The following is a 16,271-nucleotide window of genomic DNA, read 5'->3' as shown; positions in this document are numbered from 1 at the left end:
AAAACAAAATCCAAAGTCATGAATGAGGAGGTATAGGGAAGAAGGGGGGCTGGTAGGGGTGAGATGCAGCTAGGAGAGGGCGGAGGGGAAAGTAATCAGAATGCATTATACACATGTATGAAATTGTCAAAGAATAAAATTGATTAGTAAAAAAGCCAAGCAAATTGTGCCAGGTAAATCAAATGGACCTATATAGTAATGTGAAATAGAAAACCATGTAAGTTCTTAAAAAAAATGACAGGAGAATTATTTTATAAATTCTTAGTAAGGAAGGACTTTTAAATTAGAATTCATGAAAATATAAATGTAACTACATTAAAATACTTTCTACTTATATAAAACTAGAATAAGCAGAGACTACAGAAAAATTTAATATAAAAAAACTTATTTGTACCTCATTTATTTTCTCCTATATATAAAATGTTTGTTTAAACTATTAAGAAAAAGACCAACAGCATAATAAAAAAAAAGATGAAGACTATTATTAGATACTCCATAGAAAAAGTGACACAAACCAGGCATGGTGCCTCATGTCTATAATCCCAGCACTTAGGAGACTATGGCAGGAAGATCACCATGAGTTTGAGAGAGTCTGGAATACATAGAAAGCTCTAGTTCACCCTGGGCTGCAAAGTGAGACCCTATCTCAGAAAAGCAAGCAAAAGCCACAAAAAAAAAAAAAAAAAAAAAAAATGAGAAGAAAGCAAAGAGACATAAATCTTAAAATATATGGACATGTCATTAATGTCGCTCAGAAAAAGAAAGTAAAACTACACTTAGATATCCTTTTATCTTCTCTTTCTTCTTTTTCAATTTTTAAATTTTTTATGCGAATGAATGTTAAGCCTGCATGTATGTAAGTATACCCACGTTGTGCAATGCCTGCCGCCCTCCAAGGACAGAAGAGGGTGTCAAAGCCCCTGGAACTGAGGTTACGGACAGTTGTTAGCCACCATGTGGGTGCTGAGATTCGAGCTTGGGTCTTCTGCAAGAACAATCAGTGCTTTTCTTTAAATTGTGTATAAGTGTATTGCCTGCATACAGAGGGTGTCAGAGCCCCTGGAACTGGAGTTAGGGAACCATGTGGGTGATGGGAACCGAGCCCAGGTCCTCTGCAAGAACAGTCAATACACTTAACCACTGAGCCATTTCTCTACTCCAACCCCAATAGCCAGTGCTCTCAACCTCTGAGCCATCTCTCCAGCCTCCTCTCTTTCTTTTTTAAAAAAGGATGTATTTATTTCTATTTTATGTGTATGAGTGTTTGCCTGCATATATATATGCAGAGGGGGTTGGATCCCCTGTAACTGGAGTTATAGACAGTTGTGAGCTGCTGTGTGGGTGCAGGAATTGAACCTAGGTCTTCTGCAAGAGCAGCAAGTACTCTTAAGAACCCTCATTTCCTCTTTTCAGAAGACTCAAATAAATAAAATTATAAATGAAAGAGGAGACATTACAACTGATACCACAAAAACAAAACAGATCATTAAGAGACCACTGTGGACAACACATGCCAGCAAAAAGCTGGGAAGAAATGGACCAATTCCTAAAAATATAAAGATACTAAGACTGAGTCATGAGGAAACAGAAATATAAGTATGAATAGACTAATGACAGAATTCCACCAGGTACTTAACAAAGAATTGATGTCAAACATTCTTAAATTCTTTCTAAAACTTCAAGAGGAGGGAATACTTTTAAAGCCATTTTGCTGGACCAGCATTACCCTCACACCAAAGACAGAAAATAACAGTCATAAAAGACTACATACATAAACATAGATCCCTGGTGACTGTACATGCAAAACTTCACAAAATGCCCCAAACCCAACTTTGACAGAACATTCAAAAGATCATTTACCCTGATAAAGTGTGATTTATCCTCGGGATTCAAGAAGGGCCCAATAGACACAAAATGGTCAATAATACTTTACATTAGCAGACTGAATGCAGGAGAAAGAATTTAACAAACTTCAATACCCCTTTGTGAAAAAAGTTCTCGATGAACTAGATGTAGAACAAATGTACCTCAATATAAGAGCTACATGTGACCAGCCCATGGTGATATCATAGGAATGAAAAGTGTTTTCCTAAAGACCAGAAACAAGAGGTAGACGCCCAGGCTCACCACTTCTATTCAGCACAGTGCTGGAAGTCTTAGCTAGAGCAATTAAGCAAGAAAAAGAAATAACTAGCATTTGAGTTGGAAAGGAGAAAGTTAAATGAACACAATTTGCATATCATATGATCTCATACACAGAAAACCCCAAAGATTCCACCAAAATACCCAGAATTTATAAATAAATTCACTAACTTTGCTCAATACAAGATCAAGATATAAAATCAATTTTATTTCTATACATTCACAATGAACTACCTGAACAAGGAATGAAGAAAATAATTCCAGTTACCAGAACATCAAAAAGAACATTAAACTAAGGAATAAATTTAACCAAGGAGGTAAAAGATCTGTACACTGAAAATTATAAGACAATGAAGAAAATTAGTGATGCAAGCATAGAAAGATAGTATGTAGGAACGATATGAATTAGTAGTTTAAATGTCCATATACCCAAAGTAATCTCCAGATTCAATGTCATCCCTACCAAAATCCAATGACATTTTTTCACTGACATAGAGATCCTAAAAATTAATATGAAACTATGAAAGACTCTGAACAGTAGAAGGAATTTGAGAAAAAGAAAAAAGCTGGAGGCATCTGTCACCGGCTTAAAAAAGCATGACAAAACAGTAGTAATCAAAACAGCATGCCCTAGTATAAAAACAGTCCCATAGGTCAATGGCATAGGCTAGAGCCCAAAATGACTCTATCTATACATCTACTAAAACTTTGACAAGAATGTAAAAAATTCACAAAGGAGAAAGAAACATCTCTTCAATAAATAGCACTGGGGAAACTGACATGGAAAAGAATGAAGTTGAAATTGTAAATAAAAAACTAACTTGAAATTTGTCAGAGATTAAAAGATCTGAAGTGATCAAACTCCTAGAACACAATTTTCTCAACATTGACCTTGGCAATGATATTTTTTGAGATGCCACAAATTGTCACAGCATTTTTGAAGAATAAAATATTAGAACATTTAAACCTCTCAACAGATGAAAGGTTCAGTACAGCATAAATGAAAATGAGGGGCAAAGTGAACCATGTGTTATGTTACTTTTTATATGAAAAGATACAAAAAAAGAAAACAAAATACAATACGTGGTTATGCTTATGCATAAAATATATCCAAGAAAATATATAACCACAGTAACACCGTTGCCTTTGAAAAAAAATCAGCTGGCAGTGAGAGAAAATATATTTTTAGTTTTAAGCCTTTTGTACTTCTAAAATTTTTAAATGCCTGAATTCTACCTCCACAAGCAAATAATAAAACTTGAATGTAAAAATCTACAAGTTTTGAATTTACTGGCTTTTATCGGCTGAACAGTACCTATTAAGATTAACCTCAGGGCTGGAGAGATGGCTCAGCAGTTAAGAACACTGACTGTTCTTGCAGAAAACCCGGGTTCGAATCCCAGCGCCCATATGGCAGTTAACAACGGTCTGTAACTCCAGTCCCAGGGGATCCGACAGCTTCTTCTGACCTCCGTGGGCATTGCACAACATGGGTGCACTTACCTACATGCAGGCAATACATGCACACACATAAAATAAAAATAAATTTTTTTAAAGTTAAAAAAATGATTAACCTCTAATATTTTGGTTTCTGGTCTTAGCTATAAAAGGGACAGGATGCAGCATAATGTTTCTCTCCCCACTTTCCCTCCACCACCACCTTACATATCTGCTCCAAAACCATCTGAAACAAGCATTTCCCATTGTAAAGGGTGATGAGTGAACTCCAAGGCATTAGAGACTTTCAGTGAGGAAGGCTGAGCAGCTGCAGATATGAATATATATATAGAGAGAGATTCATATTTCATATTTAAATGACCTCATATACATATGCATATGAAGTCATTTAAATTTGTCTTCCAGGACACTGAGATTCTGGAATGATATGCACATCAAAAGCACTTGGTTTCTTTGTTTAAAACTCTCTTCCTGAAGACAGTTACACTGACGAAAGAGTCTCTGGACTGAGACATCTCAAAGCAAGGGGGAAAGGGTGAAATACTTACACTTCTAACATTCTAGGAGTTCCTATTCAGACATGTTAGTCACACGTGATTTAACCCACTTCTTGTGACAATTTCTTGTTTTTATATGTTCAAGTGAGTTATATAAGTGCTTTATTTGAAAATGTACTTTAAGGAATACACCAAAACAGATGTCAAAAGAGAACTTGATGCCCTCACATCTGGAGCCACACTAGTTAAATGCCAGCCATGCCAAACATGGCACTGTAAAATCAAAGACAAAATATACTCACAGTAGCAAAACTTCCAGCTCTGATAGGAATCTCTTCCAGTGTTTCTTAAACTGTGCTTTTTTCTCCTGTGTCATACAGAAAGTACAAGGAAAAGAATTAAGAAATGGCTCTCTCTACTGCTGAGAGTTGCAGTCTCCAGGCTACAGTTTTTCTTCTTGGTATACATAGATTTGAACTTTTTGTTTTTCTGGGGAGAGGATCTTTAGCTTTCATCAGATTTTCAAAAATTCTTTAACTCCCAAACAAGATTGAGAACCATTACTCTTGAATTAAAAGTTTTCATGCAATATGCCATGTTGCAAATTTCACATTCAAATTCACCATATTTTCATATGTTTACATAAATTCGAAAATGCATATGTTCAATGAAAATCCCACAAGAGACAGAAACTCTTCACTTGATGTCACAAAAAAAGTTAATTTGTATTACCTATGTTTGTTGCAAAATTTCACTGTCTTGACATTTATGAATTGACTCATTTGGATATACTGATTTGAGTTTACCTCACATTAATTTTAAAAAAGATGAGCCTACTCTTCAAAAGAAAGTATGACATAAAAGTTTCAAAGTCCAGCCAAGTAGTACATGCCTTTAACCTCAGCATTTGTAGGGGCAGAGGCAGGCAGATATCTGTGAGTTCCAGACTAGTCTGGTCTATATAGCAAATTCCAGGCCTAGGAGGGCGAAACCGTCCAAAGAAAAAGTCTAGTCAAGAACCAGGCACACGAATGAATATTGAATAAATTAATAAATTAAATAATGCTGTTCTGAACATCTAGTCAGCATCTGGCCTGTTCTTTTTCTCATCAATGCTGTTTGACTACATGGCCCATTCACGGCCCTGGATCTCAGATTCCTCAATTTTACCATTGAAAAGTTAAATTAAGTATGCTCCTAAGTCCTATCAGCTGTAAGGTCCTCATATGCAAATTGTTAGAGAGCTAACATGGTTACAGCCCTATTAGAAATAAAAGGAGAAAACCAAGGATTTAGGACACTATGATCCAAGTTAAATTAAAAACAATATACAGGACTCACTAATCACTATTTTGTTTAAATCTATATTTTACAAATCATTATCTTCAGAGGCAAGTGGATTAGAGCTCAGGCACCTTCCTAGAATTTGACATTTCTTGTGTTTTGACAGTCACTTAGTCTTCCCAATGTCAGTTTTAGTCATCTGAAAAACACAGAGGTTAGTGTTCGTGTTTCTGCAAAGTTAGCACTATAACACTTCGTTGTTTCAATTGCGGCTTATGTACAAAGCACTTCAGCTGAACAGGGAGCTTCTGAGAAACACTAACTCTCCTGCTGGGCTGCTGCACAGGTCTGCCAAATCGGATTCACCATTGCAGGATGCTATTCAGATGGATGGATGTACCATGGAGTTTGAGAAGCAAGGATCTGATGATGTGTCTGGTAGAATTCTCTACTTCAGGTCCTCTGCGAATGTGCTTAAAGTCACTGTCCCAGTGTTGCAAAAAGTGTGCTCCTTTAAAACAATGTGGTTAAGGCTTCATGAAGAGATCTCATTTTTCCCAAGTTTACATGAACATGCCTGTCTGCTTGACTGTGTGTGCACTTAATGGAGAAGGGGGTGAGGTGAAAATAGAAAGCAAAACTCCATGTACTTCCATTTGCCACCTTAAGAGGGAGCTATACTGATGGGTAGGGCCAGGGACAGTAGGCCTTTGTATAGCTAAATTCTTGAAACTGTGTTAAGTTCCTGTTAAATCACTCAGCAAATATTTACTGAGCAAGTAGTATGGATAGCCTTGTAATAAGTTCCTGGGATATGAAAAGTTTTCTAGAGAAAGTCAGTTACTCCAGTGAGAAAAGAGGATGAAGAAATCAATACAATGAAATAATGAAATGATACAGTCAGGTCACCAAGGCCATGCCAGGTGGCAAGACGGAATCAGTGAAGGAGGGGTTAGGAAATCTAGAAGCAATACCATTCCATTCCAAGGTCGGGCTAATGAGAACTCTGAAAAGGGAGTGTGTATTAGGTGTTAGCTGCAGAGGAAGACTGGAGCGAGCTTTGGGAAGGTGACCTTGAGGCTCAACCATAAGATAGTATGCCAGTGAGGCCAGCAACCCATTGACAATAAGAAATTGGCTTCTTGGGGCTGGAGAGATGGCTCAGTGGTGAAGAGCACTGGCTGCTCTTGCCAAGGACCCAGGTTCGATTCCCAGTACCCACATGGTGGCTAACAACCATCTGTAACTCCAGTTTCAGGAGGCCCAATGCCCTCTTCTGACCTCCGTCAACACTGCATGACATGGGTGCACTTACACACATGCAGGCAATCCTCATACACATAAAATAAGAATAATAAATAAAATATTTTTTAAAAAAGAAACAGGCTTCAGTTGGGCCACCTCAGGACCAACCTCCTTGAACGGTTTTACTAGCTGATTTCCTTAAGCAGACTGTGATCTCAGGAATCTCACGGTGTTTCTAAGGGACATGACTAAATCACTTTAGAATTACTTAAAAGACTCTGTAATGCAAGCCTCAAACAGAAATCCCTTTAGATTTCACCCTCTCCCTTATTTCCCAGTCCTGTCCAATGGTCACTCCATTTGGTCGGTTCCCCTCATCTCTTACACACATTCTCACCTTCCAGGTGACTTTGCCCTGGTTTATAGCAATGGTTCTCAACACCAGATATATGTTGAAAATGTTTACAAAAATACTAGCACCTGCCTCCTGGGAACTTTATACAAAACACTGATACCTGTCACCATCAACACCATTCTGACTTAACCAGTTGTTATTTGGTGCTTTTTTCCTCCCTAAGAACGAATTTAAAAGGTTCCTAGGTGATTCTCCCATTGAGTGCAGTTGAGAACACTAACTTAAGTTCTGTGGTTTTCACTTCAGAAATATCCCTCTACCTGCTCTTTCTTCCTCCAGTCTAGTATCATCATCTTTCCCCAACCCTCCAGCCAATTTCCAGTCCGCCATTTACATAGTATTCCAAGTTGTATTTTAAAATACCACTCTAAGCCTTTCACTTTTCTACTTCACCAGGCACAGGCCTATCTCTTCTATATTACCTTCCCACCACCGCCCTGCACTCCACCAAAAGAATTCGTGCACATACCTTGGGCCCTCGCATCTGCTATCTGTGGTACCCAGCATGTGGACTTTTCCTCCCTCACTGCCTGCCAGAATTCTACTCACCCTCACAATCCAGATGAAAGGTCACTTCTGTTGTCCACTTTTCCAGTGGCTTTCAAGAAATGTTTATGGAGTGGCAGCTCTGTGCCAGACACTCCCCTCCTTCGAGTGGGAAGAGATATCACTATGGGACCTTCTGTAAAAGCCTCTGCTAAAGTTCTTCTGTCTCAGCACTTTAATCCTTTATTGATTGGCTATTTCCTCTGAAAGACCATGAGCTCCTTGAGGACAGAGGATGGCTAGTCCATAGAAAGAGTTTCATAAATATTTCATTTTTTAAGATTTATTTTTCTTTATGTGTATGGGTGTTTTACCTACATGCTTGTATGTGCACCACATGCGTAGAGTTAGATCCCCTGGAACTGGAGTCACAGACAGTTGTGTACCACCAGGTGGGTGCTGGGAACTGAACCATACTCTGCAAGAGTATCAAGTGCTCTTAACCACTGAACCATCTTTCCAGCCCTAATAAATGTTCCATGACTGCTGACTAACAGGCTGTAGTCTCTCAACTGTCTCATATTCTGCTCTGGTCACTGGTTTGTTGCTTCCTTGCTATGGTTTTAATATCAAGTGTCCTCTATAAAGATTCATGTGTTATAGCCTTGGCTCCCAGTTCCACTGTGTTCAGACATGGGGCAGTTGGGAAGTGATTAGATCCTGAGTGTTCAAACTTCATGTAGGGCCTTATTGGAGGAAGTAAGTCACTGGGGATATGCTCTGGAAAAATATTCTCTCTCTCTCTCTCTCTCTCTCTCTCTCTCTCTCCTCCCTCTCTCTCTCCTCTCTCTGCTTCTGGGCCTTCATGAGCTGCACAGCTCTGTTCTACCATTCCCTTCCACCATGAAGTTCTGTCTCACCACAGGGTGGTATACAACAGCACCACCTGACCATGGACTGAAACCTCAGAAACTGTGAGCCAAAATAAGCCTTTCCTGCTTCAAACTGACCTCAGGTCTTTGTCACGGTGATGAAAAACTGACTGCCTTACTCCTACTGGAAACTTCTTCCTCACCCTCCTGAACTGTGATAAAAGACCATTTACACCACTGGGCCGAATGTCCACCTGTGGCAGAGCTATGGCTGTGTGGAGAGGACACTGCTCATGCTAACCAGAGGTCCACAATCTGATCTTATTAAGCAAAATCCCAGAGACCCTGAATGGCTTGTAGCAAAATCTTTCTCATGTAATACGTCTGGGGATTTAGCTTCCACATTCCTTCAAGATAGGCATTCATCTCTCTGGTCCCTCCAAGCACCTGAGGTCATATATTTTATTTTCACTATGAAATTTTATTTTCAAATACACCTACTTTCAATGTTGATGAAAAATAACACATTTTGAAATGAAATAGGAACATATAAGTAGAAATACCATCCTATGATAGTAATTCTTTCCATACCTGTTTAAATAATTTAACAGCATACGTCTGGTTTTGAATCTCCACTCTGTAGACTTTAAATAACTCTCCTTCTCCAATTACAAAGTCTTTGTGGAAATTTTTGGTTCCTTCCATGATACTTTGGAAGCTGAGGGAGGATTTAAGCAGTATTCCTTAGGGGAGGAAGACAGGGGGAAGATAAGCCACCTTTTCTCTTTTTCAGAATTAGTGTCACTGTTATAAGTAGGGCTTATATAAGGAAAATACATAAAAGCCCAGTGGGAGGTCTAGGAGGAAGGCCAGGAGCCCAGACTGAAGCCCACCACGTACTCTATAATTTACATGAGTCTGTCTGTTCCTCATCCTTCTATATGCAAACAAATGGCTTTTTAGATATTTGAACACCAGCGTGATTTCATCTCCAAAGAGACTAACCAAAGAGCTCAGTTGAGTGATTCTAAGAATCTGTTTCTTTGTCATTAGGTCAAAGCATTGCTTTTAAGTCATCATGAATCTAAAACTACTTAAAAAAAAAAAAAAAAAAAAAAGGTTTTTTTTGCAAAAAAAAAAAACAAACCAAAAAACCTCTTTGCGAGATTCTTGATATAACTAAAGAGTATTTCATAAGCATTACTTATAGAGAAAATTTTCATGAGCCAAAGTTTCTAACTGCTTAGCTGATTTTCTCAGGGTAAATGAAGATATGCTGCCTTTGGGGGGGAAAAAAAAAAAACAACATCAAAGACACTGAGAGAAAACGTTTAAAGGTAACCAAGTGTAGGTGTAAAGGGGGTAGGAGCTAGAGGTGTGACTCAGCAGAAAGCTGGGAGTGTAAGTGAAGCTCTGATTGCAACGCCCAGAACTACTCAAAATAGAAATGAAAAAGTAGTGAAAGCACGGCTAAAGCAGGGCTTAATTTTGGCTATATTTCTACAAAATACTCTCTAAAGATGTTTATAGTTTAATGTATATCTTCTGGCTAAGGAGTCAAAAACCTCACCTAACTTTCCTAACTCTTGTTTAACCAGGGAATCTTCATCCTTCACAGCAAAGACTGGCAAGACGGTCTTATGAGATCTTTAAATTTTATCAGAATTATTCCCAGATGGGACTGAATTATTTTTCCTACTGATAAAGTAGAAGTAATATGGAACAACTGGGTTTTCACAGTGACCTTCAGTAGCTCTCTGTAATCACCTCAAAAGATCTGTGCAATTGGTATGAAAATTTCTGAAGCAAATAAAACTCAACACAAGTTTTTAAATGTTTTCTTACGGCATATAAAAAGAGCAAATTTTGCTAACAAAGAAAGTCCTTCTGTGTGAAGCTCCTGTGTGTTCTTCCTCCTTCTCCTCCTCCTCACCCTCCTCCTCTTTCTCTTCTTCTTCTAGTTTCACAAGAGCCTTGTGGCAAACTCACTTATTATTTGCCTTTAATTGGAATATATTCATTGTACTAGTGCTATGTTTCATAAAGACAATTTTCAGTCAATATGTTCTTTTTTAATATTTTATTATTTTATGTGTATGCATGTATTGCCTGTGTGTGGGTAAGTGCACCTGCATTGTGCAATGCCCACAGAGGACAGAAGAGGCTGTCGGATCCCCTGGAACTGGAGTTATGGACAGTTGTTAGCTGCCATGTGGGTGCTGGGATTTGAACCCAGGTCTTCTGCAAGAACAGCTAGTGTTCTTAACTGCTGAGCCATCGCTCCAGCCCTGTCAATAGGTTCTTATCTTAGCAATGTCATCCTTTATAACTCAGAATTTGAAATATTTTAGTGTCTATAAAAATGTTATATTAAATCTGAATATATGTTTATTGAGTATTTCTCCCTGTGAATTCATTTACATGAAAGTATGACTTAAAGGAACTGAAAAAACTGATTTTGTTTTTTACCTTTTTCATTATGTTCAGGGACAAGAATATCCACTGTGACACTGGTTGTTTCCTAAAAGAAGAAATACATGCTAAAGTAATTCCATTTTATAAGTCTAAAAATCCAGAGTCTCAACAGAAATCCTCAGGTCCCCATGAGAATGTACAGTAAAATAGCGTGGAATCTAATTTAGAAGAAAGCTAGTAGAAAGCAAAGTTATTTCACTTTATTCAATAGTATTCATTGCCTTACAGACTTAAGGCTTCTATGCCAATGTCACAGTCACTTATAGTCAATTGTAAATGAACTGCAATGCTATAAAATTCATCTCTGCTAATTTGCTGTAAAAGAAAAAAAAAAAAAAACTAATAGCACCAAGCAAAACATCAGCTAGAACAGGAAAATTCAAAGCTGAGTTAGGGGTCTAGAGAGATGGCTCAGTAGTTAAGACCACTGGCTGCTTTTGCAGAGGACCTGGGTTCAGGTCCCAACACCCGCATAGCAGCTAACAACCACCTGTCACTCCAGTTCCCAGGGATCAGACACCTTCTTCTGGCCTTCACAGCCACTATGTGTCACTATACATACAGGCAAAACACATAAAATATTTTTTATTTATGTGTATGAGTGTCTTGCCTGCCTGTATGCCATGCAATGCCTACAGAGGCCAGAAGAGGGCATTGGATCCCCCTGGAACTGGAGGTACAGATTGTTAGCCACCATGTGGGTACTGGGAGCCAAACCCAGGCCCTCCACAAGAGCAGCCTGTGCCCTTAACCACTGAGCCATCTCTCCAGCCCCATAAAATAGTTTCTTTAATTAAAAGTCAATAAGTAAAAGCTAAATTAGGACCAATGTATAGCTCACATTACTCAGTAGTTCTAAGTCTCAGCTCTGGCCTACCCTAGAGGCAGAAAGCTCTCACTCCTCAAATATTTATAGATCTCTAATTTCTTGAACCCTCAACTAAATAAAAACAAGTGAGAAAACCAAAGCATTTCCAGTTTTGAAAAACTGCTTATATACTCAGCATTTTCCTACCAGGGTATTTCAATCTTTATGAAATTATATGTACCAGAAATCCAGGGTCATTTTCTTTGCACACATGATCTACCTTAGGTAACAGGTTTGGAAACACAGGGTCCTGATGAGTCTGCACTGAAGGATTCAAGCCTGGTCCTATAAGAGAAGCAAAGGGAGCTAGATATAAAAATGTTTATGTTCTGGGGTTGGGGATTTAGCTCAGTGGTAGAGTGCTTGCCTAGCAAGCACAAGGCCCTGGGTTCGGTCCTCAGCTCCAGAAAAGAAAAAAAAAAAATGTTTATGTCCTGCATCTTCACTTTTCCTGACCATGAAAATTAATATTTCACTAGTGTGGTGGTTTGAATGAGAATGTTGCACGTAGAGTCTTAAGTATTTGGATGTTTTGTTCCCAGTTGGTGACGCTCTTTTGAGAAGCTTTGTTTAGGAAGAGTGGTCATGCCAAAAGAAGTATGTCACTGGGGCGGGCTTTGAGAGTTCTTAAGTATCCTGGGATTTCCAGTCTCTCTCTGCTTTCTGTGCCTGCTTCAAGATGTATCACTCAGCTTTCTGCTCAGGTCACCTCTGCCACCACGCCTCCCCCACCATTATGGAACCGTAAGCTTAAATAAACTCTTCCTTCTATAAGTTGCCTCGGTCATGGTGGCTTATCACAGCAACAGAAAAGTAACTAATACAGCTGGTAACTTCAGCTCCATTCTAATGAAATGGTTATAAATTTACACATGTGAAATGTTTTCTAATGATGAAGTATTCAAACATACTTGTTTTCAGTTAAAGCATGGCTAGCTACTTTAAACTACTATTAGATAGCACTAAAAATTACAGCACAAACTAGAGAACTGAAAGGAAAAATGTATTATTATTATTATTACCAGATTTTTGCACATGTATTTTAATTTTTTCTTTTCAGGTGAGGAGAGGAAGTTTAATTTGATGCTAGCAGGATTGACCCACAAATCAAAAGAGTCAGACCCCTTGTTCAAGTTTTGGAGGGTTTTTATACTCATGTAAGGAATGGAAGCAAAACGTACATAGCATAAAGGTAATTAAGTACTATAACATGGGCTGCGAAGGTAATAGAAATGCAAGGGTAACAAATACGAATGCCTTGGGCAACAAAGATTTCTATCCTGGGTAAAGGTTACAGGAATGGGATAACTTTGGCAAACAAAGATTTTGAATTGTTTAAGTTATGAAATAATGCTTCCCTGGGTTAGTTCATTTTTTCACTCTTTTTGCCGTAAAATATTAGCAATAATTGTGTGTGTGCACCTGTGCGTATGTATGTGCATTATCAATCACCAACACTCACACCCCTTCCCAAATAGAGGCTACAATTTTATTTTCTTCTAGTTCTGTCAGAACTGAGGTGATCTATGTAGCTTCCCACAAAAGATTTAAACCCTTTTATATTTTTTTTGTTGTCCTTTCTAACATTTTGATTCAAACTTTAGAAAAATTTTATTTTTACCTTCTAACTTTTCTTATGTTCTAATAATTCTTAAATTATTTTGTTTGCAAAACTAGTGACAAAACACCATCAATTAATTTTTTAAAAAACCTTTATTGAGGCTGGGCATAGTGGTGCATGCCTTTAATGTCAGCACTCGGGAGGCAGTGCCTGGCAGATCTCTGTAAAATGGAGGCCAGCCTGGTCTACATAGCGAGTTCTAGGCCAGCTGGGGCTACAGGGAGACCCTGTCTCAAAACGACAACAACAACTCCTTGAACAACATTATAAACCAGTTAAACTTAGTATCTTTAGAATGCTCCATCCAAATGCAGAACTCCCATTAACTTTTCCAGAGGACACCCAACATTCTCCAAGATACAGCATATGTTGAATGATTAAATGAGCTTCAATATATTTGGAAGGTTCAATTCATACAAAGTCTACTTTCTGAACACTGGAGAATTAAAGTGAAATCAGCTATAGAGAGAAATTTGAGAAACTCGGAGACACGTAGAAATAAAACCAAATTCACAACCAGTGAGCCAAAGAAAATACCACAAATTAAATCCGAAACTACTTTGAGATGAATGAAAATAAAAACCAGCCAAAATGTAAGATATGCGGCACAAACGGTGTTTAGAAGAAAATTTGTACTTGAAAATTCTCACCATAAAAAAGAGAAATATAAGCCGGGTATGGTGGCTCACGCCTTTAGTTCAAGCACTCTGGAGGCAGAGGCAGGCAGATCTCTGAGATCAAGGACAGCCTGGACTATATAGCGAGTTGTAGACCAGCTGGGACTACAGGAAGACCTTGTCTCAAAAAGACCAGGGAGAGAGAGAGAGAGAGAGAGAGAGAGAGAGAGAGAGAAGATATTTCAAACCAGTAACATATTTTCACTTTAAGGAACTAGAAAAAGTAGCAAACTAAAGCAAGTAGAAGGAGTGAAATAATTCATATCTGAGTGGAAATAGAGAATAAAAACCAAAAGAATCATTAAAATCAAGGATGAGTCTTTGAAAAGAACCATCAAAACTGATAGTACTTTAGAAGGAATTACAAAAGATAAAGAAGGAAAAAGGAAGAAAAGTGTGAAGGTAAATTATTAAAATCAAGAAAAACCAATTTTACTGAAACAGTATTATAAAGAATACTATAATATCAACAAATTATGCCAAGAAATCAGATAACTCAGCGGACACGGACAGATTCTAGAATAACACAACCTACTGAAATTAACTCAAGGATGGATCTATAATAATCTTTTAAAAGATTGAATTAACATTTAATAACTTGCCACACAGAAAATCTCAGGTTCAGATGACTTCATTGGTTAATTCTACCAAACATTTGAAGTTTAATATAGACCCTATACAGATTCGTCAAGAGCAAAAGAAGACAGAACAACTCCCAGATCATTCAGTGGATATAGTATTATTTTAATACAAATGCCAAGTAAAGATGTGAAAAGCATAGATCATTATCCCTTATGAATATAGATGCAAAAATCCTCAACAAAATACTAGCAACTCAAGTCTACATACAAGAAATACCACACATCACGACTAAGTGGGGTTATCCCAGGAATCCAAGATTCGGTTAAGCCTGAAAATCAATCACATTCATATAAAAAAGGACACAAAACATGTGTTCATACCAATAGATCGTGAAAAAAATTATTTTACAAAATTCAATATTCTGTCATGATTTTAAAAACTACCAAAACAAAAGCAAACCCAAGAAACAGAAGGGAATTTCCTCAACTTGATATAGAACATGTGTGAAAAATCCATAGTTAACATCATAACATCTGTTTTACATAACACCTAACATAACATCATAACATCATACATCATAAGTCTGTTTTATATAACACCTGTTTTACAAGACAGTCTCTTACTGGTGTGACCCTCACTCATTAGGATAGGCTGAGTGGCCAGCAAGCTCCAGGGATCTGCCTGTCTCTGCCTCCCAGTGCTGGGATTACAAACATGCCCACCACTCCGACTTTTTCATTTTTCTGTTTTGGTTTTGTTTTGTTTTTATATGGGTCTTGAGGATTGGACTCAGATCCTCTTGCTTACATGACAAGCATTTCATCAACTAAAGAAACCACATACAAAAGGTAAAAGGATCAACTGCTATGTACAGTTTCCTCTGAATTCCCTAAGACACAGGAAGTTCTAAGTGGGGAAAGGACAGGGTAGGAGGGCTTGTCGTGACTCAGGAAGTAAACAACTCAGATGCCTTAGGAAATTTCTGAAACTGACTAGATATACAAGGCCCTTTCCTTTCCAAGATTATATAAGCAGGAAGGACAGCAGAGGAGATGGAGACCAGCTGAGCTGCCCAGAGGAGGCTTTTCATCCTGTGGACTGACTGCAGGTGCAGAGAGCTCCAGGGATCAAGCTGTTGTGGGTGAGTCATCACCCACACTTCAGTGGGCTTTTGGTGATGCAGCTGCCTTTGACTTGTCCCTGCTTCTGAAAATAACCCCTCACTCACACTCCTATAAGTAACCCCAATAAACTCCCCAGTTCATCAATTTGGATCACAGTGGTATTGTTACTTTGGTTTGTCATTGGTTCCCTATCTGGGATAAACAGACATTTGTGGTACATCCCCCAGGGAGGAGTAGCATACAACATCGACCAACACATATGATAATATGGGCTTTCAATATGGAAGCCCATTGAAAACTAATGCCCCATTAATATAAAAATCTACCAAATAAAAATTATTCTGAAACTATACTTTTCTGGTCCAAATCTCTAAGGATTTCTTCTTGTACGTAAACCTTCTTTGGGTAACAAGGGAGAGGATCCTGCACACTTAATATATTACCAAAGAACAAAGATGAAAATACACAAAACTGAAAATATGCCTTGATTAAATGTGCCAAAGAATGATGTTGATTCAAAAAAGT

At 38.1% G+C, this 16,271-nt stretch overlaps 1 protein-coding gene across 2 annotated transcripts in view; it reads right to left on the bottom strand.

Moving 5' to 3' along the window:
• Positions 1-16,271, bottom strand: part of Irak3 (interleukin 1 receptor associated kinase 3) — a 63,854-nt gene that overhangs the window by 31,294 nt on the left and 16,289 nt on the right. Inside the window, exons 3-6 of one of the 2 annotated variants that reach the window (XM_029561580.1) lie at positions 11,924-12,027; positions 10,869-10,920; positions 8,991-9,142; positions 4,400-4,464 (exon numbers count right to left, since the gene is read on the bottom strand). In XM_029561580.1, the coding sequence (XP_029417440.1) occupies positions 4,400-4,464; positions 8,991-9,142; positions 10,869-10,920; positions 11,924-12,027 (373 nt within the window). The remainder of the gene's footprint in view (positions 1-4,399; positions 4,465-8,990; positions 9,143-10,868; positions 10,921-11,923; positions 12,028-16,271) is intronic. The other variant, XM_008829118.3, reaches the window with a different exon arrangement.

Source organism: Nannospalax galili, unplaced genomic scaffold, assembly GCF_000622305.1.
Source record: "Nannospalax galili isolate Female #2095 unplaced genomic scaffold, S.galili_v1.0 scaffold110, whole genome shotgun sequence".
Classification (NCBI taxonomy): Eukaryota; Metazoa; Chordata; class Mammalia; order Rodentia; family Spalacidae; genus Nannospalax; species Nannospalax galili.
Note: the sequence above shows the minus strand (reverse complement) of the source record. Positions and strands in the feature narration are given on the sequence as shown.